The sequence below is a fragment of the Gymnoscopelus braueri genome (genome assembly GCF_963280865.1).
Source record: "Gymnoscopelus braueri genome assembly, chromosome: 1".
NCBI lineage: Eukaryota > Metazoa > Chordata > Actinopteri > Myctophiformes > Myctophidae > Gymnoscopelus > Gymnoscopelus braueri.
Window position 1 is genome coordinate 11,844,419 of NC_137603.1, and position 22,837 is coordinate 11,867,255.

The 22,837-nt window shown below is 41.9% G+C and overlaps 1 protein-coding gene across 2 annotated transcripts in view; it reads left to right on the top strand.

The window, feature by feature from the left end:
* The window catches only part of LOC308092643 (glypican-6-like), a 202,039-nt gene that overhangs the window by 136,697 nt on the left and 42,505 nt on the right, over window positions 1-22,837 (top strand). For both annotated transcript variants that reach the window (XM_080438684.1, XM_080438685.1), the window contains one exon: window positions 1,059-1,224. In XM_080438684.1, the coding sequence (XP_080294810.1) occupies window positions 1,059-1,224 (166 nt within the window). The remainder of the gene's footprint in view (window positions 1-1,058; window positions 1,225-22,837) is intronic.

Genomic DNA, 22,837 nt, shown 5'->3' on the forward strand with positions numbered 1-22,837 from the left:
GTTGCTCAATTGTGAGCACCATGACGCTTCCTGAGTCTTGGGACGGTCCGCCTTTGACTCACCCGTTTGGACAGAGGGGGAAATGCAGCGTCTCGAGCATTTATCTGCTTCAAATTGACATGGCGTATAGAGTACATAAACGCAAGGTGTCAAACCACGCCATTCCCATTGAAAAGCGTTGGCACATTCCACCCTCATGGTACAGTAAAATGAAAGGGCGGTGTGACCGTGCCCTTAAGGCATTGTTGGCTATCACTGGCAAATTGCAGGTGTCATTTAACTCTGTTGCTTCATTCTTAACAGCGATGGAAGGAAGAACAGTACTAGCTATTTTTAGTCTCCGCTTTATTGCTCAATGATTTTGATCTCAGTCTCTTACGCACGCACGTACGCACATGCACATCTGCTAGACTGATGTTTGAACACTATAACAACACAGTGTCCGATGTTGCCATGGTGCTGCTGAAGTGTTTTGACACAGACTACTTGTATTTCCTTCACGTGGACACATCACTAGATCACTTATGCTCCTATCTTCTGCTTATATCTCCTAAGCATATCTCCTATATCTATCTATTACTGTGTGCCATCATTTGATTTTGTAGAGTCTAAGCCTTAAGCTTTAAGTTAAAGCTACATTGTGCGATATTTTTGACAGTCACAGGGCCTGAAAATAATGTGTGCTGTATGAAGGTTTCATTGAGAGATGTGCCAGCTGCCTCTCCATGTTGAGTTTTTCCTTGCCTTTCTAAAGCGTGTTGTCTCTTAAAACACACTGGTAAAATCCCTCACCCCGAAAATCTGCTCACATACCCTACCATATCCATGCTTCCCACTATAGCAGATTAGCCAGCACAAGTATTAGCAACAAAGTTTGTCTTGCTTTGGCTGCCGTAGTCTGTTGGGCGTATGTGAAACGGGAGACACAACAACACACTGTAATGTTCTTTGTTCATCATTAGGGGCCCAAGTATTACACAATATAATTATGGCTTTAAGGCTTAATTAACTGGATAAGATTTGCCTTGACAACTAATGAATCTTTCTCTGTTCCGCAGGTGAATGTTGTTCCAGCCTGCATCAGAGCCTTAACCAAGATGCTGTACTGCCCGTATTGCCGTGGCATGCCAGGGCTGAGACCCTGCCACAACTACTGTCATAACGTTATGAGAGGTTGCCTGGCCAACCAGGCAGACCTAGATGCTGAATGGAACCTCTTTATTGGTAAGGGAAAGAATATTTCTTACACTTGTGTTCTCTGTACTAGAGTTCTCAACGGGCCTGAAAATTAAGGCGAGGCCCTAACTGGGCCCTAACTGGGCCAGTTAGGGCCGGCCCGAACGGGGCCCGGCCCTAACAATTACCATAATTTTAGGCCCGAAAACCCTGAAAAACAAGAAAAAGTGTCATGTTCTTTATGTCCTCAAAGTCACGCGTTTAACACGTTTTGAACTGAGCAGATTGGACCTTCCGTTCCAGAGATAATGGCCAAGATGTTTGGGTATTGGCTATTTTCGCCAGTTTTTTTTAAATAACACAGGCTCGGAAGGTCGGACGGCGACGAACTAGATACCTAAATAAAGTTCACTTTGAGCTGCATCCAACGCATCCACTGCCATTTCCGTCGGCCTTACCTTTGGGCCGCTAGGGGCAGTTGAAATCTCTTTTTGGGGGGAAATAGATTATTTTATTTTATTTTATTTATTTTATTTTCACGGAACCCGAGGCTCGGCTCGGCCCGACTAATTAGCATACATTTTCGGCCCAGCCCGGCCCTAAAACCTCGGGTCGGGTCGGGTTTGGGCAGAATTTGAGAACTCTAGTTTGTACGGCATGTTGCTTTTCCATGGCAGTGTCTAGAGTAACCTACTGTAAGCAGTAGCAGGTTGTGTTGTGTGTAGATTCAGCATTAAAGGATTACCAACCAGACCCTTTTTTCTGTATGAAATGTTGCTTGCTTTCCCTGGAACACTGGCCTACTGCTTAAAGCCCTGGTCCCTGCTGTTTGGGATTGATAAAGGAGAGCAGATCTTAGGCAAACACATTTTCTATAGTGTCTCCAGCTGAGCTTGGTGAGTAATATAGCACTTCAGTTAGACTTTAAGTAGCTGGCTGCTACAGTATAAGCCCTCCTGTCAAATGGAGGGCCAAGCAGGCACGTGTACCCTTCCCTCTGGATCTTTTGTGGGCCGACGCTTTATTTGTTATGTTCCACCATCCCACCAGCCCTCCCCTACTAAAAGAAGAAAAAGTACAAATGGTGGGGGATTCTCCCCGCAGATAATGTTTGTCAGGCGAGGAGCACTTTTGAGCTGGTGGCTGTTTTTTTGACGGGCCTGCTGTTGGAAAAAAACATCAAATGAAGTGTAGCCTGTTCTCTCCTAGGGAACCTCTGAAGTCTCAAAGTAAGGCATGTCCCCGTGCACAGAGTAAGATGTCTCACAGCTTTGTGACATGTGTTAAAAAGTTTGTGCCTTGTTCAGTTGTGAAGAGGCAAATCTATTGCCGCTAAGGGAGGTTGTACTTGACAGTAATGGGAAAAAAAACGTTGTTGCCACGGAATGATGAATCTGCTTTGACGAGGACACCCTTGAGGTGTAGAGTAAGTGGATTGTAAAATTTTCAATGGTTTTCTCAGACTATGTTTTTGTTTTGGAAGCAGGGTGATATTGGTATTGTAATTAGAAAAGTGGAACCCTGGGGATGTTTATTTTTCACCATGAAAGATGCATTTTTTATGTGCTCTGACATTGTCTATTCATTTTATTTTGCTAAATCACTTCGATTAGCTTACGATAGCTTCCAAGAAATATTGATTTGTCTTTTAGAAACAACTTCTCATAAATGTGTCAGGTCAATGCTTACCATCGGAGTATGTCTTGCATTATGCATGATAGGAGATTGAGCTTGTAGACAGACTTTTATTGTCATTATCATCACTGATTAGAAGAGGTGAGATCAGACTTTGTAAAGGCACAGTGTGTGAGAGCACTCGATGACATTTACCTGTAGACTCTGCTCATCTCTAAATGTCACTATCAATACCATTGATTGGCAACAACATCTGGGGAAGGGGATTCAGGGCCTTGTCTGAATTTAAATGCCCAGACAAAGACAGAAAACCGATGATAGCTGTTATCTAGGCTGACCTGGTGATCAGGACATGATGTTCAAACCTTTTTTGTATATATTTTATACTGCTTTTATTTATTGAGTACGTTTGTAAGTTGCTAAGCTACAATGCAATTCGGTTTGGGAGCACCCTATGTACAATGAATCCAATGGTTTCAGCCATGCTGTTTGCTTGTCCACAAATGCTATATTTCGGTGTTTATTGTTTATTGTTTGATGCTTACCTGGTATCCTATTACTGTACTTCGTAGCACAAAATGTTTTTTTTCCTATGCACTCTATTTACTTAAAATTAGCCAAAACCAACATGTTTTGCAGTTATTTGAATATAGCTGCTGTGGCAGTGAGCCAATACCATTGAGCGTGTGCGTGCATGCGTGCGTGCGTGCGTGCGTGCGTGCGTGCGTGCGTGCGTGCGTGCGTGCGTGCGTGCGTGCGTGCGTGCGTGCGTGCGTGCGTGCGTGCGTGCGTGCGTGCGTGCGTGCGTGCGTGTCTGTCTGTGTCTGTCTGTGTGTCTGTCTCTGTCTTGTGCAGTGAAAACAGAAATGGGATTTAATTCATGTAATAAAGACAGATTGTGTAGTGCTTATAGCATGAAGTTCAGCAATCTGATCTAAGATCTAAATGTGTTTAAATACCATTCAAATAGGCTTTTAATGACAGTGTATTCTGCCATAGATGAGAAAGGATGTCCATGAATATTTTAATATGACAAATTATGTTAACTGGTTGCCCCAGTTGCAAATCTTTTACTTATAGACTTAAGACTTTATGTAGTACAAGCCACTAGGGTTAAAACCTGTAGAGCAGAGGCCAGCAAGGGTCCATTTTTACTCTCTCAGAGATAAATTAACACTGTATAATAATTCTTCTGAAAAACGTCTGAATCTGTACAGTGTGTGACTGCTTCCTGCGTGAAAGTGATTGATGATCTACGGTATTTTGGCCTACAGTAGTTTTTTTTAATTCTTGCTTTATTCCTTGATGAAGTTCTACTACAGTAGCATGCAAGATTAATGAGTGATTGAACAATCATGCATAATCTTGAAGGGAAATATATCAAAACCGATATTTAGAACCAATAACCAACTTAATATTGCTCATGTAGGTTAATCAAATAATCGAGAAGCAGCTCTTTCTTTTTCAGTTTTTTTCTTATATCGACGAATCGGCACGAAAAAAGAAAGTATAATACAATAAATCATTCGATTAGATCTGCTATATTCACTTTTTAAAATAATAATAATAATCGTTCATTAATTGTAATCGAAGCAAAGGTTTGAAATAATCGTGATATTGATTTGAAGTCATATAGCCCAGCCCTAATTTGCATGATTTATTTGTGCTGAGTGGGTATATAGTATCCTGGATTTCCAAGTGTGCGCGCGTACGTGCGTGCATATGTACATGCTTGCGTGTTCTAGAAGATAATTCATGGTTTGGCCAGTGAGTGACACAAGACCATCAGTCATCAAGCTTTATGACAAATTCACTCAGCTCTGTATCACGACAGACACATCATTATCATTTTTCTTGTCGGCACCTTGTTAAAATTCCCTGAAGACAGAGAGGACGAGAGAGAAACACACACACACACACACACACACACACACACACACACACACACACACACACACACACACACACACACACACACACACACACACACACACACACACACACACACACACACACACACACACACACACACACACACACACACACACACACACAGAGGGAGGACAGGACTTGTTTACTGCCCTACTGCACCACCTCCACAATGTCATGCACTTAGTCCATGATCAGAGCTATTCTTGATGGCAGAAGTGACGTGACTATACACCAGGGTACGACGGATATGAGGGAAAGCGCCTAGCATCATTCTTTAGCCCTCTCATATTCTCTGAGCTTAAAATTACACAGTACAATCCTCAGTGTAAATTTAACACTGACTGACAGTCTACAAATGTAAGACCAGGAAGGGTCCATTTGTAGACTGTCTTGAGTTACAAATGGACGAATTAACACTGAGGATTTCACTGTGTAGGAATGGAATTAATTCACTGCATGCACATTTGTTGTGAGTAACACTGTGTTTTGCCGTTCCCCTGAGTGGGGACCATTTAGATTTTTAGTTTTGTTTGATATTGCCAAGGTTCCATTTTCCATCTTTTTACAATTCTATCAGAAAGAAGAACTGTTTGATTCAAAGGAAAACACAGCAGTCAAAACAGCTGGGTGCAGTCGAATCGAGTCAATTTTTGGGTGACTGGGTTGAAAATGGCATAGCGTTTTTGTAAACTGTGCACATTTCAGTCTTTGGCTGGCATAACGTGCAGTTGTTGGATAAATAAAATAATTAAATATGAAAGAGGCTGCAGTAGATAAATTCATTAATATCCTAATGCCAAGTCAAACTTATTAGCTGATGTGAATGTTTGATTTTGCCCTCGCACTGTTGAGCTACAATGAAACATTTCCTAAGCTTTTGATTATGCAGGCAAATGAAAGTGAAAAGCTCAGTATAGCTTGCGTGCTACACTGTCATACATAATACAGACCTGCACATGTGCTTCTGCATCACTTGCTCCAAAATGTCAAAACACACATCTCTCATCTTTCATTTCTCATCTTGCCGTTTTTAATTTCAAGTGAGGATGAAAGTCCAGTAAAAGCGTCAAGCTGATGAAGATGTGACATAAAAAATTTAAAGGTTCAGACCAGAGTGAAAGGAGACATTTTGACTGCAATAGTTTATTTAATTGATTGTGTAGTTGCTTAGCATACAGTACTGTATATGCCAATATTTAAAAAATATTGTTATTTATTATTATTTCTGATGATACAAATGTATCATCATGAATATTGCTTTTATTGTAATTTAAATGCATCCTATTTAAAACATGTCCAGTGAAATTTTTTCATCTATTTTGGCCAGCAAAAATAAATGTCTAGCCGAAACCCTGAAACGGTAACAGGGTTGATGGGAGCAGGTGATTTCAATTTATCACATTTACATTTATCTCTGGACCTGTTTGACTTACTTGAATAATACCTGCAGTGTCCATATATACAGTAATATATCTATATTCTCTTTATAAATAATGCAATTCCTGGAAATACAAATTGTGCTTAGGAAATATATAACAATTTACAACAACAAGTATTTTAATGGTAGTGATGGTAAACATGAAACATGTCAGAGGGACATCACGTAAAAGGCAGCCATCGAGGACAGGCCCATTGCCCTATTGTCACTCGTCTCTTGTACACCTACTTATTATTTCTACTAATCAAGATTTAGTCTTGTGTTGCTTTCTACTGAGACCTTTGACACTACAGTGTAAGGGATCCACATTGATTTTATTTGCTCATTTTCGTTTTAATTGCATGGATTGTATCCCAGTGTAACTGGACCTCCCCACAACCACCCGATTCATGAAAATTCAAGCCAATATTGTCCCTGTCCTCCAAGAAGGACTCTTTGTGGGAGGATGATCAAAAAACAACAGTCCTGTGCCTTATCAGCTAATGACGATATAACTACTGTCCTCATTCATATCACTTTAAGTTAGGTTATTTTGTTTTGTATGACATTTGTAATATAAATGTACATTTATGCTCAAAACCAGATGCACATAGTTTTGTGTTTTTAGTGAAAAGCAGTACATCTGCATGTTTTAAATGAATAGTTCTTCAACTCAGAGTCCCCAGGTTCCTGCCAAAGCACTGCATAAAAACACTGCATCTTCAAGATAGAACTGAGACCTTTAATACATGCTGACACACATACTGACGCTGCCAGCATAGAGAACATGATAGTGTCGGTGACAGATATGACAGGTACAAACAAGCTACTGGGTTCCTGTCTGCCTGTCAAGACAGTTGAGGGGTGTATGAGTTACTTAGCTCTGCTAAAAGAATCTCCATAGCCTCAGCTCCACCAAAAAACAGTCTAAATTCCATCTAATCTGTAGCTCGTACATACAGTATAGTATGTCGTATGGGAAGTACATACTGGACACTATACCTGTTTTATACTGGATGACGGAATGACGGTGTGTCACTGTGTACCTTTTTTTTTACCCTTGTGAGCACTGTGCACATCAACAAACGGTTATGAATTTCTAGCCCCTTTATCGATACAGGAGACAATAGCACCTCCGTGGTGGTTTCACGGTATTGGATTAGGGCAGTGTTGCCTCATGGGTAAGAAACCACAGTTCTACCCCACAGTAGTTAAAGATAGTGTGCCCACCTCAAGGATGAAGCTCAGTTAGAGGTCATGTTTCTGCTGCAAGTTTACTCCACTTGTTCTTTTCTTAGAGAGCCTAAAGCGACCTGAATGCAAAGACTATTCCCATCTTCTTTATTTCCAGACCATTACCTTTGCCAGGTGCAGATGTTGCATTCAGCCCTGTCTTGTCTGTCTGTCTGTCTGTCTGTCTGTGTCTGTAAACTAGGCAGATCATCATCATCATCATCATCAGCAGCAGTAGCAGTAGCATCTTGCTGCCAGCAGGCCAAGGACCTCAATTCCCAAATATTTGTTTAAATCAGTCAGAGACAATTTTGACATTTTTTGTGAATTAATAATCACAGATCAATCAGTCCCTCCAAGCTATGGGATACGTGACCCACGAAGCAATGGACCGGAACTAGGTTATCAGGAGCAGGGGCGAAAATCTGGCTTGAGGCTGGGGGGGGGGGGTCGGCCGCACGCGAAGCACACGGGTGCCGGAATTTGCCTTTTTTTTTTAGTTTTTTTTATTGTTTTGTGGATTTTGTTAGTTTCTTTCGTTTTTTGGTTACTTTATTTCGGTTTTAGGGTTAGGGTTAGGGTTAGGTTAGGGTTATGTTATCTAATTCTTATTTTTGCCTGATTTAACTGATTATCAAAAAAATAATTATTTAAACTTTTATTTGTATTATTCTAAATGACTTGGGGGGTCCAATCTGAAGCTAGGGGGGGACGAAACCCCTCCGTCCCCCCCGGGATTTGCGCGTCTGATCAGGAGCAATCTGTTCACCCATCTTATGGGATCTACACTACTAACTAGCCAATTACACAACACTCCTGTCCCTCTGGCTCATTGGATGTACCGGTTGGAGGGAGGAAATTCATTGTCACAAGCCAATGCTCCAAACCATGCAACTTGTTAAAGTTGCATTGTAGTTGATAATATATGCATGTAAAAACACCAACATTGTTCTTTTGAAGTAGTTTTATTCTTATTTATGAAGATTATAAAGATCACTTTGTCTGTTTAGAGGCAAGCCTACTATTGTACTGCCCACCACAGAGGAATCACACAGTGTGGGGCAGAGAAAATCCAAATTGCAACCTTTCATTGACTGCCTGGTGATACAAACATAATGTAATTGACACAAGGAATCAAACAATCACAATTTGCAGATTACACTGAACATTAAGGAGCTGGAAGGGTCGTGCACACATATTGCAATTATATAATTCAGGCGCTGACTGAATCTTCAACTATAGAAGGAAGAATACATTGTGTAACGGACCAGAGATGGAAAGTCCGCCACCATCAGGATATGGCTTATGGTTTCAATATGGTCTTGATCAGTTTCCAACTTGGCTGTTTGTAATAGCACAATTTTCCATAGTTTGTCGACAAATGCAATGGATTCCTTTTCAGTACACCAAATGTGTGTCACATTATTGTCTCCGCCAGGCTGAAAGGCATGGCGAGAGAGTATGTTTTACCCCCTGTCCGTCCGTCCGTGTGTGTGTGTGCGTGTCGTGTGTCCTGTCCGTCCGTTAGCAACTAATCTCTGGCACCGTTGGCCCGGTCGCTGCGATACTGTGCACACACACTCCCTGGATGCCAATTCAGAACCTCTGCCCCAATTTTTCACATGGGCCTGTTAAAGCGCCACCAGGAGGCCAATTTGTGCAAAACATATTTTTTTACATTACTCCTACAGATTTTATCCAAACGTCATGCAAATTGGTACACAGTATCTCTACAGTCATGTGATCAACACGGATCTGTCCGATTTCCCATATTCCATCCTGATTGGCTAAGGTTGGCTTCCAAAGTTTGCAGGGTTGGTCCGTTTTGAACAAAAGGCCTCAAATTATGCACGCAGCTTGCAATTTCTGTGACATTTCACACGCGCATTCCCACTAGGCCGAGGAAGAAATGCCACCCTTTTCACATTGGCCTTTTATAGCGCCACCAGCAGGTCTAATTTAGCAAAACACATTTTTGGAACAAAATGCCTCAAATCATGAATGCAGTGTCCGATTGCCGTGAAAGGCCTAAGAATAAATGGCACCCTTTATACATTGGCTTATTATAGCGCCACCAGGAGGCCACAATGACGTACCTGACCTGGCGGAGACCTGTGCTCCGAGGAGCACTTTTTCTAGTTTGTCAATACTTTTTACTGTCCTATTTTTTAGACATTGCACGTCAAATATTGCAAAGCTTTTGTATTTGCTAAGTCTAAAAATATCTGAAATAGCTTTTTGTTGCGAATGTTTTCGCTGCATTTCCATGTGAAACAGATTCCAAGTCATACTGGTACTATACGTGAACACGCTAGATACGCATGGTCTCAAAAACTGAGTTTAGCACGGATATGCCGAGGCAGACATATTCTAAAGTCTGCAATTGCAGGGGAGTCCGGGCTGTGTATGTTACTGTATGTCTGTACTATGTATTGGACTTTATTATAACATTGTAATGTTATGTTTGTTCTAGTGATGACAACATGCCATACTACTTTGCGATGGGGTCACATGTCCCATGATTTGTCTCCCTCCATACAATCCTGCATTATTCCCCCAATTGCCTTTTCATGCAAACAACCCCTAAACATTGTCATCACATGCCCCAGACATACAGAAATATTAAGGGATGTATTGGCCATAACACCTGGCAGAGATTTTAACTCTTCTAAGCACACCTTTTTAGTATTTAGTATGTTATTCATAACTTCAGAGTTCTGCATTATCTCTTAATATAATTAAAATGAAAATGATTAAACTGTGGCCCTTTAATCAGAACTGTCCACAACATGCATACAGACTGATACTGCACTGTACATTCACTTAAGCAGTGATTTTTGTGATAATAAACCAGACAATGTTCAAGCTGGTTGAATGGTGCATATTTAGCTCATATTGCTGTGAGTGTTGTTAGGCCCGCTGCGCGGGCCTCACCTCTAGCGCCCGTGCCCACGTAGCGCCCACTTAGCAGCGCATATCAGTGGCATAGCGTCATGAGGGCCAGTGGGGCCATGGCTCGGTCAGTAAAGACCCTCTAGCGTGTCTGATATCTGGCATAGAGGGCGGATTCAAAATCTCCAGAGAAAACATCCGTGGGCTCCCATTGGTTCACCGAACAGACATACCTGCAGTGTGTAGATCAATGTCCATATGAAAGTCAATGTCCAGCAGTGTCTTTTGTTTCTCCAGCAGAGTTTATAGTGTCTCTATCTCTCTCTGGGAGATGTTGCACATGAACTCTGCAGCCGCACTGAGGCGCTCCAACACAAACACTCTGACATTAAGCTGCTTCACACAACAAACATCAGCACCACACTGCTGTTTGTCCAAAACACACAATATCTCCTCTCCCACCGACGTCATGTGTTCATTTATCGACAGCCGTACAGACTCCATTTGACACAGTTTACCTCGTTTATCCAGCTCTCACTGACTCTCCCCTAATAGAACCGAAATTATCTGAAATTACTACATTACCCATAATGCAGCCTAAACGTGCGTTGCACGGGGCGGACCTGCCATTACGTTAGTTACTGGAGTTGCTGTGGAGCTACAAATAGTTCTCCACAAGACACACAAGGCCACAAAATACACCATCTATCTACAATGGACTAACTGAGCAGCAATATTAACATTCACCACACTAACGTTCATTGTTGACAAAGTGATTGCACAGCCGCTTCAGCCATGACAACCACGTTAGTGTTAGCTACATGCTAACGGTGAAAGTCTGTTAGCGTTAGCCACATGCTAACGGCTCATGTTAAGCACCCCTGGGCACTAATCATTCAAATTCAACGAACGCTATCACAGTAGTGGACATAAACATTCGTTACATTAGTAGCAGGCTGCAGTGACCTAAAAGTCTTGACAATATGAATGTCAGGGCGATTTATTAGAGAAATGACGGTGATTCTGCTGTCCAGCTCAGCTCGCACAACTATCACAGAGCCCTGCCGTTGCTGCGTCTGACTGTGATGGCGGCAGCGAGCTGTGTGAGCGAGTATTCGATGCTGCTGTCTGGAAACTGCCCTCAGCATGACCAATGAGAGTTAGCGCTTTCGTTGTTGCTAAGATACGGTGTATGGCACATAGCGTCACTGCCCCATACCTTGTAGATCTCTCTCACATGATTGGCGTAGCCTGCGTTGCCAGGTCTGCCTTTTGTATAAGCAATTTTGGGCTTATTTGGGCGCGCTTTTGGGCTCGTTTGCATAGACCACGGCAGCGCTTGTTTTGCCCGTTTCAAAGAAGGTGCTGACTTTTTGTTGCAGATGATGATGATTGGCTGTTAAAACGCACCATCCGGAAGTAAATTGCGAGCTGAATAGTATTGGGTCATAATGAGTTTGATATTAATTGTACATCGTGCAAGTACAGTAACAGTAGGGGAAGCAGCTGTTGTTACAGGCAGAATATTGAGGATTTTTTAGTTGGGCCATGTGTCTGCTTGGAGACCCTCCACATACACTCGTGTAGACTTTCTGGCGTTCCCAGAAATTACATTTAGGGCAGGCGAGATTTTTTTCTCTACCTAACGCCCCCCCCCCCCCCCCCCCCCTACTCGGGGAAATGTCGGGGGGAAATGTCGGGGGAAACAAGTTACAAACACTACACACACTGACTACAAAACTGAAAAACGTTAATAAAAAGAATATGCAAGTATAATCAATCAATCAATTATTCAGCTCTGGAGAATTCACAGCAGAGGAACTCAGTGAGGCCATGAGCAAGCTCAAGCCAGGCAAATCCCCCGGCCGTGACAACATCCACCCGGAATTCGTCATCCACCAGAGCACAACAACATCTGACTGGCTCTGTGCTTTCTACACATCATGCTACCGGAGATTAAAGCTCCCAAAGACTTGGCGCCGTGCCTCTGTTATAGCTCTGCCGAAGCCAAATAAACCTGCAGAAGACCCCAAGTCATACAGACCAATCTCGTTGCTCTGTGTCCCATTTAAGATCTTGGAGAGGATGATTCATAGCCGCATCGAGCCAGTGGTGGACTCACAGCTCCCACGGGAACAAGCTGGTTTCCGTCGTGGAAGATCAACAGCAGACCAGGTAACACTACTCTGTCAGGACATCGAGGACAGCTTCCAGGACAATACAAAAGCTGGGGTAGTGTACCTGGATCTGACTGCTGCGTATGACACCGTGTGGCACCGGGGACTCCACCTGAAGCTGCTGAGGACAATACCGGACCGCCACATGGTGAAATTCATCATGGAGACACTTTCCAACCGCAGCTTCATCCTCCAGACCAGCAGTGGCCAGTGCAGTAGGCTCAGAAGACTGAGGAACGGGGTACCGCAGGGGTCTGTTCTCTCGCCGATGCTGTTCAATGTCTACATCCATGACCTACCTGATACAGCATCCAGAAAGTATGGCTACGCAGACGATCTTGCCATCATGCTGAGCCGACCAACGTGGAAGGCGATGGAAGAGGGTCTCAACAAAGACATGGGCACACTGGTAGCATACCTTCGAAGGTGGCGTCTACAGCTCAGCGTCGGAAAGACAGTCGCAGCGGCATACCACCTTAGCACCAGAGAAGCCAGGAGGGAACTTGAGGTGCGCGTCGACAACAAATGTCTGGAGGTCCAGCAAGCCCCGAAGTATCTTGGAGTGCGTCTGGATCGGACATTATCCTTCAAACAACATCTGGAAGAAGTCAAGGCCAAGGTGACATCCAGGGTCGCGCTGATCCGCCGCCTCGCTGGAACAACCTGGGGAGCCTCCGCTAAGATGCTGCGAATATCCACCCAAGCCCTGGTCTTCTCTGCAGCGGAATACTGCGCCCCAGTCTGGAGCAGAAGCCCTCATGCGAGAAAGGTCGACGTGGCTATCAATACCTCACTCCGAATAGTAACTGGATGCTTAAAGCCTACCCCTGTGTCCCTCTTGCCAGTCCTCGCGGGAATAGCACCGGCCGGCCTCCGACGGGAGGCTGCCACCCTCGCCCTGGCCAGGAAGGCACAAAAGTATGACTGGCACATCCTACACAACACCACAATAACACCAGCACCTCCAAGCAGACTCAAGTCCCGCCTCCCCTACAACAAGGCAGCACAAGAGATGCTCAACTCCACCTCTGAGGACATCTCCAGAGATGCATGGTTGGCAGCAGCTTGGAAGGAGGAGTGGGAGTCAGCCGGGCCCTCCCGAATCCACCGTTACATCTGGGACCCAGGAGATGGCGCCATTGGAGGAGACGACCTACCACGCCGGCAATGGACCACACTGAACCGTCTACGAACTGGGGTCGGTCGCTTTAAAACATCAATGAAGGCGTGGGGCTTGGCGGACAGTGCGGCATGCGAGTGCGGTGACCCTGAGCAGACCGCCGACCATATAATCACCATCTGCCCCTTATATAGACCACCCTCGGAAGCCAGCCTCTTCGACCTAGGACCAGAGATGCGGGCATGGCTACACGACACCGAGTTGGACCTCTGACGTTACACGAAAGAAGAAGAAGAAGAATTATTCAGCGGTGGTCTCTTCATGTTGTAGTTTAATGGCTCAAGCTGCTCTCAGAGCCCCTTTTATGCCAGGTGAGTAGCCTACAGGTGATGGCCCAGACCCCCACACCTGGCACCCCATGAAGATAAAGGCATACATTTGCATCACTATAGGCGACGTCGCTCTGCTGAATGGATACGGTAGTGATTGGCTGCCTGCCCGCGTGAATGGACGAGGAGGTCCGACGGCCACTATTCTCTTTGGATTTTTTTCACTGCCTGTTTTTCAGTCTTTTACTTTATTTTCTAGGGGAGGCTAGATTTTAGTTGGGCAGGCGGCCGCCTGCCCTGCCTCTATGGTGGGTACGCCACTGGTAGACTCCATGAGTGTGCTTGTCAATTAATGTGGCAAGATATATGTACAGGAATGCTTACCCCTTAAACCCTATACTTTGTTGACCCAGGTCCCCAAGGAGTGACTGTACTGTATATTTGGCTCACTCTTCACTAAAAATAGCTGATCAACAAGCTCACAACCTGTCGCATTGTGAGCTTGTAGATCGTCTATTTTTGCCGAATCGTCGCCTATCATGACATGCCCAGGATAGGGACGCTATGGTTTAAGTGGTTAAGAAATGGCTTTTGGATCATGAATATGACATGACAGAGTTGCTCTCTTTGTCTTTGGGTGGAGAGATGGTCAGAGCACGAGAGCGAGAAAAATGTATTGCCGTTTTTGCCACACTTCCGCTTAATAACACTTTAATAAGAGATGTAAAGCTGAAGATGTAATAATGTGGAGCCAGTGGAGGTTGCAACATATCAAGGGTACAACATTAGCTCCGTGGGCAAATGTTATTCAACGTTCGTGATAAACATGACAATGAGTCAATATAGTCCTCATTTGCAGAACTTGTACAGAAGAAGAAGTTATTACTAGTACTTAAAGAAAATAGTGTTGTTTTTGTGAAATGCTCCAGTGAAATTCTATATTATCTGCACTCAGTACAAACATGTATCTGTCTTTTCTATTCATATGGAGACTGGGGACAGTTTATACATTTTTTGGCTGTTTTCCTAATACATCAAAAAACTGTTGAAAAACACTACAATAACCAATCTGCTTGTAAACTTAAATGTGTTAACTACTCAAACAACATACTTAAGTGGTTTTATGAAATACATAGGTAAATAGCTAAATCTAGTCAATCCACGGTTACAACCATCCCAGTACAAACTAGAAAAAGTGCTCCTCAGAGCACAGGTCTCCGCCAGGTCAGGTAGGTTAGTGTGGGCCAGCAATGTTCGGAATTCGCCAATCAGGCTGGAATGTGAAGAATCAGACGGATCGGACGGATCCGTCTTGATCACTTGACTAAATAAATAATATGTACCGATTTGCATGATGTTTGGACACAATTTGTGGGAGTAATATAATTAAAAGTGTGGTATTTGTTCCTCAACGTGGTGCGAATGTGCGCGCAAAGTTTCACCGCAATCAGACGCTACATTCATGATTTTCGGCATTTTGTTCAAAACGGGCCACTCCTGCAAACTTTAGATCTCAATCTTAGTCAATCAGGATGGAATGTGAAAAATCAAACAGAGCCGTCTTGTTCACATGACAATAGAGATCATGTGTACCGATTTGCGTGAAATTTGGATCAAATCTGAAGGAGTAATATCAAAAACTGTGTTTTACATAAGTCGGCCCCCTGGTGGTGCTAAAAAAAAGGCAGATGTGAAAAATGCAGGGCATATGTTTTTCTTCGGCCTCTAGGGAGTGCGCATACAACGTTTTACTCAGATCGGTGCAGTTCTAGGTAAAAACGCGAATCGGCCTGTTATAGCGCCATCATGAGTCTGATTTGAACATTTTCAAGTGGCATTTCTTCCTTGGCCTAGTGGGAATATGCGTGCTGAATTTCACGGAAATCACACGCTGTGTTCATGATTTGAGGCATTTTGTTCAAAACGGAGCACTCCTGCAACTTTGAAAGCCAATCTTAGCCAATCAGGATGGAATATGAAAAATCTGAAAGACACTTTTCATTTAATGACTATAGAGATACGGTGTACCGATTTGCGTGATGTTTGGACAAAATCTGTAGGAGTACTGTTAAAAAATGTTTTGCAAAAACGGCCTCCTGGTGGCGCTATAACAGGTCCATGTGAAAAATGTGTGGCAGATCGCTTCGATCAAGCCAACGGTGCCGGAGATTAGCTGTTCACAGACAGACACACACACACACGGACGGACGGACGGACGGACAGTACAGGGTGCAAAATCTCCCCATTGTCTCCCCATGCCTACGGCCTGGCGGAGACAATTAATAATAATGTTGGGATAGTTGTAACATGGGTGAATTATACATACAATAATTAATCAATCAAATGAAACACTCAAAATGAAAAAAAAAAGTTCAGCGACGGTTGTAGCAAGGTGTTGTAAAGTCCCAGTATGTTGCTTAATTCTAAAATAGGTTCCCTATTTAGAATTTGCTTCTCTCTGGACAGTACGAGAAAGATTGTGCTGGCTAATATTCCCAATTTTAGATTATGGGGATTTGAGGACATATTGTACTGTATATGCACAACTCAGCCTCTGTTTTAAAACCCTTGGACGCCATTTATCATAATGCTTTATGGGGGATGGTTTCATAACCCATCATCGCTCATTGTACCAGTCAACAGGTGGGCCATCCCTTGAGTTAAGAGGGAAGCAGCATGATATCGCTTGCTATATCTTTCCAATCTAATCTCCATAAGCTCGTCTGGTTATCACACAAGATCCCTGCATTCATCCACTGTGATTACCCTATCTATTCGTTCCTAAAACTAGAACAGATTGGGGTAGCTCAGCTTTCAGAGTGTGGGGTCTTCTGATCTGGATTGAGTTTCAGGAGACTGTCCAAGCTTCCCATTCGGTACTTCTTGGACTCATAACGGAGTTATTATTCCTACTGTAAATATGTTACGTAGCTGTCAATTTATTTTAATACTGTTATAATATGTGTGTCTATGTATGTATTTTGTTTTATGTGTCTAATTTGTATGCATTTACATAGCACATTTATAAAAGAGACCCATGTCTCCCTGTTAAAACAAAGGTTTCAATCAACCAATCAATCAATTCAATATATTCAGCCATGATATCGCCTCAAGTGACCTTGCCTGACAGCTAGTTTGACATGTTACAAAACAGATTATAATAATACATGATTTTTGTTGTTGTTCTTATTGTTTTAGTTTTTCTACACATCGTGACAATGTACAAAATAATACATCTGAGAGAGAACAAAATAAAGCAGAGTATGTCTGGAATGGATCACAGATCACTCATGGAATGTTTATGCAAACTATGTGCAAATGATTTGCAAATTGAAAGGGAAAAAGTAGCCTGTGCACTGAACAGCCCACTGAACAATTTGTGCCAAGTTTGGAGGCAATTGGACAACTGGTGTGCAGTCCAATCCCAAACACACAAACAGCGGCTCTCCAATTATAGCAGCAGGATAACAGAGTAGCAGGTTGTATTTCTAGTACTGCATTTTTATGAATTGCCGTCACAACATCTAAGTGATGAAATAGGGCTACTAGCTGCGAGTGGAAACCAGGTTTATGAATCTGAAAGTGATATGGCAGTCTCAGGCCATTTACATCACACTAATCCTGCTGGTAAGTTTGATGAATAAGTAATATAAGTATTATAAATTAGTTATACTATATGCAAGCCTACTGTACTGTACACAGTAGAATCCAAAGACGAGATACAAATTATCTCTGTTGTTGCTCAACAATGAGGCATGTGATGGATAGGTCGATCAACATAAAAACTTAACATAACATAATATGTTTCCGCCACAATGTACAGTATGTATGAAGGTGCAAGCAAATTAATATTTCATGAGTAAATGCCATGCTCACTAAGGCTTTGTAAGGAAATAAAATATTTTAGAAGTCCATTAGAGGGATTAAATGAGGCATATGGCACTCAAAGGTCTTAGTTACACTTGTCTTTTAAATGCAACCTGGCACATCCAATCATGCCAGCCAGGTCTCATTAAATATCAGGCATTTAACGCTCTCAGGTCGGATCTTAGCCGCATTGAGAGCTGATGAGCATTGAGCTCGGATCTCAGTGAAGTGTGGACAGCTTTGTGGGCACAATCCGTGCCTTTGTTTCTCCACTGTTTGCAGAAATTGTCGTTAGGAGCTGTGATAATGGTGCTGTTAAATATTGTAGTATTATAAGCTACACTTTGTCATCTGTCCCTTTTGCTGTAATTTTCAATCTCATGATATTTCTAAACAATATGAAACAAGGATTCCAATTAGTAAAAGTGCACTCTTTACACAGAGCTTAATCTTCCTCCAGTACCCATTGTTGAAACAAAGTAATACATCCCTGTGCAGCTACCCTACTTTGAATTAATTGCCTTCTTATTTAGGGATTGTTTGATGACCCAGTAGCAAAAATCTTTTTCCCATTACCCTCCTGGAAGACCTGAAAAACAATGACCTTCCTTTAAAAAAAGACATTTTAATCATGTGGATCTCGGGATCCACATCGTCACCTTAATGTAATGGCCAAGTCATTTATTAAGAATAATGATTTTTGTTTCTTATATTGTCATAGTGTGTGTGTGTGTGTGTGTGTGTGTGTGTGTGTGTGTGTGTGTGTGTGTGTGTGTGTGTGTGTGTGTGTGTGTGTGTGTGTGTGTGTGTGTGTGTGTGTGTGTGTGTGTGTGCGCGCGCGCGTGTGTGTGCGTGTGTGCATGAATTTGTTTGTATTTATTAATAAATATGATATTCTATATTTGAAAGTTAAAGTTGTACAATGCAAATTCACAACTAACGATTTTTAGCAACCTCTGCTGGTCACTACCGTCACTGCATACAATTTCCGTAATCCTCGATTACCCAGAATTCCATTCGTTTTCACCGGAAGCCGGAAGCGTTTCAAAAAGCGATCTTTTAATTGTTTTATACTATCTACGGATCGTTTCTCTTAGCCAGTGGAGCATTAGTTACCATGAGCTGTGCTTTCTTTTTCTGTTCTTTTTCGATCTTCCAATCCTACATTCTCTTAAAATCAGCGTGAGGTTCCTTTTTGTTATTAGCGCGATAGTTCCTGGCCAAACAGGAAACCGTTGCGGTAGTTCCTGGCCAAACAGGAAACCAGTGCATTTCCACCTCCGTTTTCCGGCCAGATGACGTCATTTCCCCGGGAAAGTCCCCCCAGTCCACGTTCAATAGAAAATATATAAATAAAAGGCTTCCGGGGGTGAAATACATGGAGTGGGTGTTGTGAAACTTTTGCCACTCACAAAAGATATAAAATTTAACTTTAGTTTTGTTGAAAACGTTACCTAGTATGCCTTTAAATATTTCAAAAACATACAAAAACATTACGTGGAAAAAAATAGTGGAGGTACTTCTGCGGCCTACTGGCAGTGTGGTGTGTTGATTGTTCCAATGGTTTGTGAGATAAGCTCCAGACACAGACAGCCACACATTTTTTTCATCTTCATATGAGTAGTATTAAATATCAAAAGTATTATGATACTAAGTGCAACTCATTCACCATAACTTCTATTACACTTATACACACAATGCTTTAAAGGCACTTCTGGTTTCCCCCTTCCACATGCAGAACTATATATTCAACTATACATTCAAGATGCTCATATCCAAGTATCACCAACATGCTCTCTACGTTGTCAATTTTGTAAACATTTATTATTCTACCCAATGCTAAATGAGGTGGAGAACAGTCGGAACTCAACATAGCAAACTGAAGGGACATCTCATGTCTGTTCTGGATTTACATACAGCATGAGATAATGTTCAGTAAATTGCTTAGTTGCCGACTCTGTTTTAGGTACCATTTGTTCTTCTGTCTAAGGCAGCGATGTCAAACTGGTGTTTCGCGGGCCATTTCTGGCCTGCGACGTCGTCAAATCTGGCCCGCGATGTGATTTTAGAAAACGCCATTTAATACTACCTTTTAATGAAAAAAAAACGAGAGAAAAAAAAAAGAAAAAAAAACGGCAGCAGCAGCTTCTTAATTCACTGAGGCTAGCTGCATGGGTCTGAATACTGGACAAACTTGTTCTGTGAGAACAATGGCCAAGCCGTGAAGCCACAGCCAAGGTCATTAGCATACAGAGGACCATCACCATCATTCAACTCTACCTGTACTGGAGACTAGAGCGCTTTTTCAACAGCATCACAACTCCGGTAAAACACTGTTGTATGGAGAAGTATATATCCGTTGCGTCTCTCGTCTGAGGAGTAGAGTGGCCATTTCTCCCCTCACCCCGCCCCCCTCACCTCTCACTGATCATGTTCAACCCAGATTTGGCTCAACTAAGGGTATGAACTCGTTCTCATGCTATTCATCAAAAATGTGGAATGCCCTACCAAAAGGAGTAAAGGAGTGTAAAACCCTACTCACTTTCAAAACTGCCCTAAAGATACACCTTCAGGAGGCTGCAATTCGAAAATGGCCCCTGTCTAAGTCTTAACCTACCCCTCCCTACCCCCCCCCCCCCTCCTTCATTTTCCTCTTTTGTATATATATATATATATTTTTTTCTCTCGTCATACCAGTAACCTGAAAGCTGATTGTATGACATTCTGTATAGTAGTGTGTATATCTGCCTGCCTCTTATATTCCATCATGATTTGTGTGCATGGGGTTCTCATCTTAAACAAGCGTAATGCTTAATGAGGGTTTCCAGTTTAGTAGACCTTGTATTGTGAATTTGTACTTCCATGTACTGTTATGTACTGTCATGTACTATTCTCATGTCTTTCTAAATAAACTACATCAATCAATCAATCAAACTCCCCCTCACACAGCAGCGTCTCAACTGAAGGTAGTGAGAAAGGAATAGCCTTCCTTTGTAACTGTTCTCATCTTAAAAACTAGAATCCAGGGTGTAACATTCGTAGGATAACCAGTGATAGTTTGCAGGGCAAAATAATTAACACCAGCTGTGAACGCTTGACTTTGATTGTGTGTGTGTGTGTGTGTAACCTCGCGTCACCAGTCTTTCCACGTGTGTGGGTGTGTGTGTGTGTGTGTGTCTTTCTGAAATGAAACTGAAAGTAACTTCTCATAAAGGAGGGAATGTGCAATAATGCAACTGCAGGCATTATATTGCCTTTTGTTAGGCTATTCAATATTAGTTTTAAATTCTTGAAATCATATTTATTTAATTTGCAATAATTCAACTGTATGGCATGCTAATGTTTTGAGACATATTGTATTATATTACTACACAATAGTAAATAAATAATTCTACACGATAAATAAACATGTTTTAAATAACTGCTCTAAATATGGATTATAGTTATGATAAGTGTTGCCATAATCATGTAGCTCTACAACAGAGGCATAGCCATGAAAGCAATGGTACAAAATAATATTTTAAAGACTGTACTATATATTTTTTTTCCAATAATAATTTTCAGCCATTCGGCCAAGTGTTTCCTAATTCCTATATTCGGTTTCGGCCAAGAATTTGATATACTGTAGTTATAGCAGTGACTGAGATGTAGTGGAGTAGAAGTAAAAGTACTGGAAATTGGAAATACTCTAGTAAAGTAAAAATACATCAAATCTTTACTTAAGTACAGTACTTGAATAAATGTAATTAGTTACTTTACACCACTGTTGTTCTACAAATCTAATTATTTAGCTGGAAAAATTCTGGCACTGTAATGAAAACGTGGCTTAAAACATGGTAATCGTTTGTTTAACTTCAAATTGAATTATTCTACTTAAAATGGTTTATCGGGGCTCCTTACAAATTGCATTGTTTGTTTTTAATGTCAATAATTAAAGTAGCTATTCTTCTTAATACATTATAAAAAAGTGATATACGTAGTAAGTAGGGGTGTGCCGATACACTAATTTCACCAAACGATATGATACGATATTTGGCTCTCAACTTCGATACGATTTCGATATGATACGATACGCACTTTTTTTATTATGAAAAATATATGGGGGAGAAAAAAAGCAAATGCAAACAAATAATTCTGTTTTTGCATTATTCAGATATAAGAACTTGTAGCTTTTCAGCTACAATAGCCGTTTTGAATCCAAATAGGGCAATAGTGTGACACCTGACCCGAAAAAAAAACAACATGTTGTCACCCTTTTCACCTCGGGGCTGTTTGCATTTTTTTTTTTTTTAAACGATATATTTTTTTTTCAAAACGATACATATCGTCACGAAAGCGTATCGCGATATATCGCGGGACGATATATCGGCACACCCCTAGTAGTAAGTGGCAGTGTCTGAGACAACAGATGCTGTATAACTGAACTGAAGGCGTGTGAGCACGCATGCGCGTCCGCAACTGGTTTCGGCCCACATCAAGTCACCATTTGACCAATGTGGCCCAGACCCCAAAATGAGATTGACACCCCTGGTCTAAGGAGACTATTTACATTTGTTTTGGTATTGCCCTGAAATGTCTTTGGACTTACATTAAGGAGATCATTGTAACTATTATTGCGAAAGCTCTTCCCAGCTGTCCTGCCTTTTTTCGTATTGGTTATAATCCAAACATATCGGTAACTTTTCAGGACAAATGAATAGTATAGCTCCCTCAACTGTTGCAAAGAAAACTATTATTAGAACTGGTTTGAACTGACTATTATTATGAAGACCACATGGCTTACTTCTTTTTCTGATATATGTTTACTTGAGCGCTCTACTGCCAGAAAACTAGTCCAAAGCTATTCATACAATTCATTTACTCAATTAACACTCATCCCTCCATCCTTAGTTGGTCATGACCTGTCTTCCATTTTCCTTTGCCTGTAACTATAGCCCTTGTACTTCTTGTATCTGTAGTTGTCTATTTATGTGTATATTCTTGTGTATTTTGTCTGTGTATTTAGGAATGGATGTGTCTGTTCATAGATGTACTTATGTTTATTATTTCACTTATTATT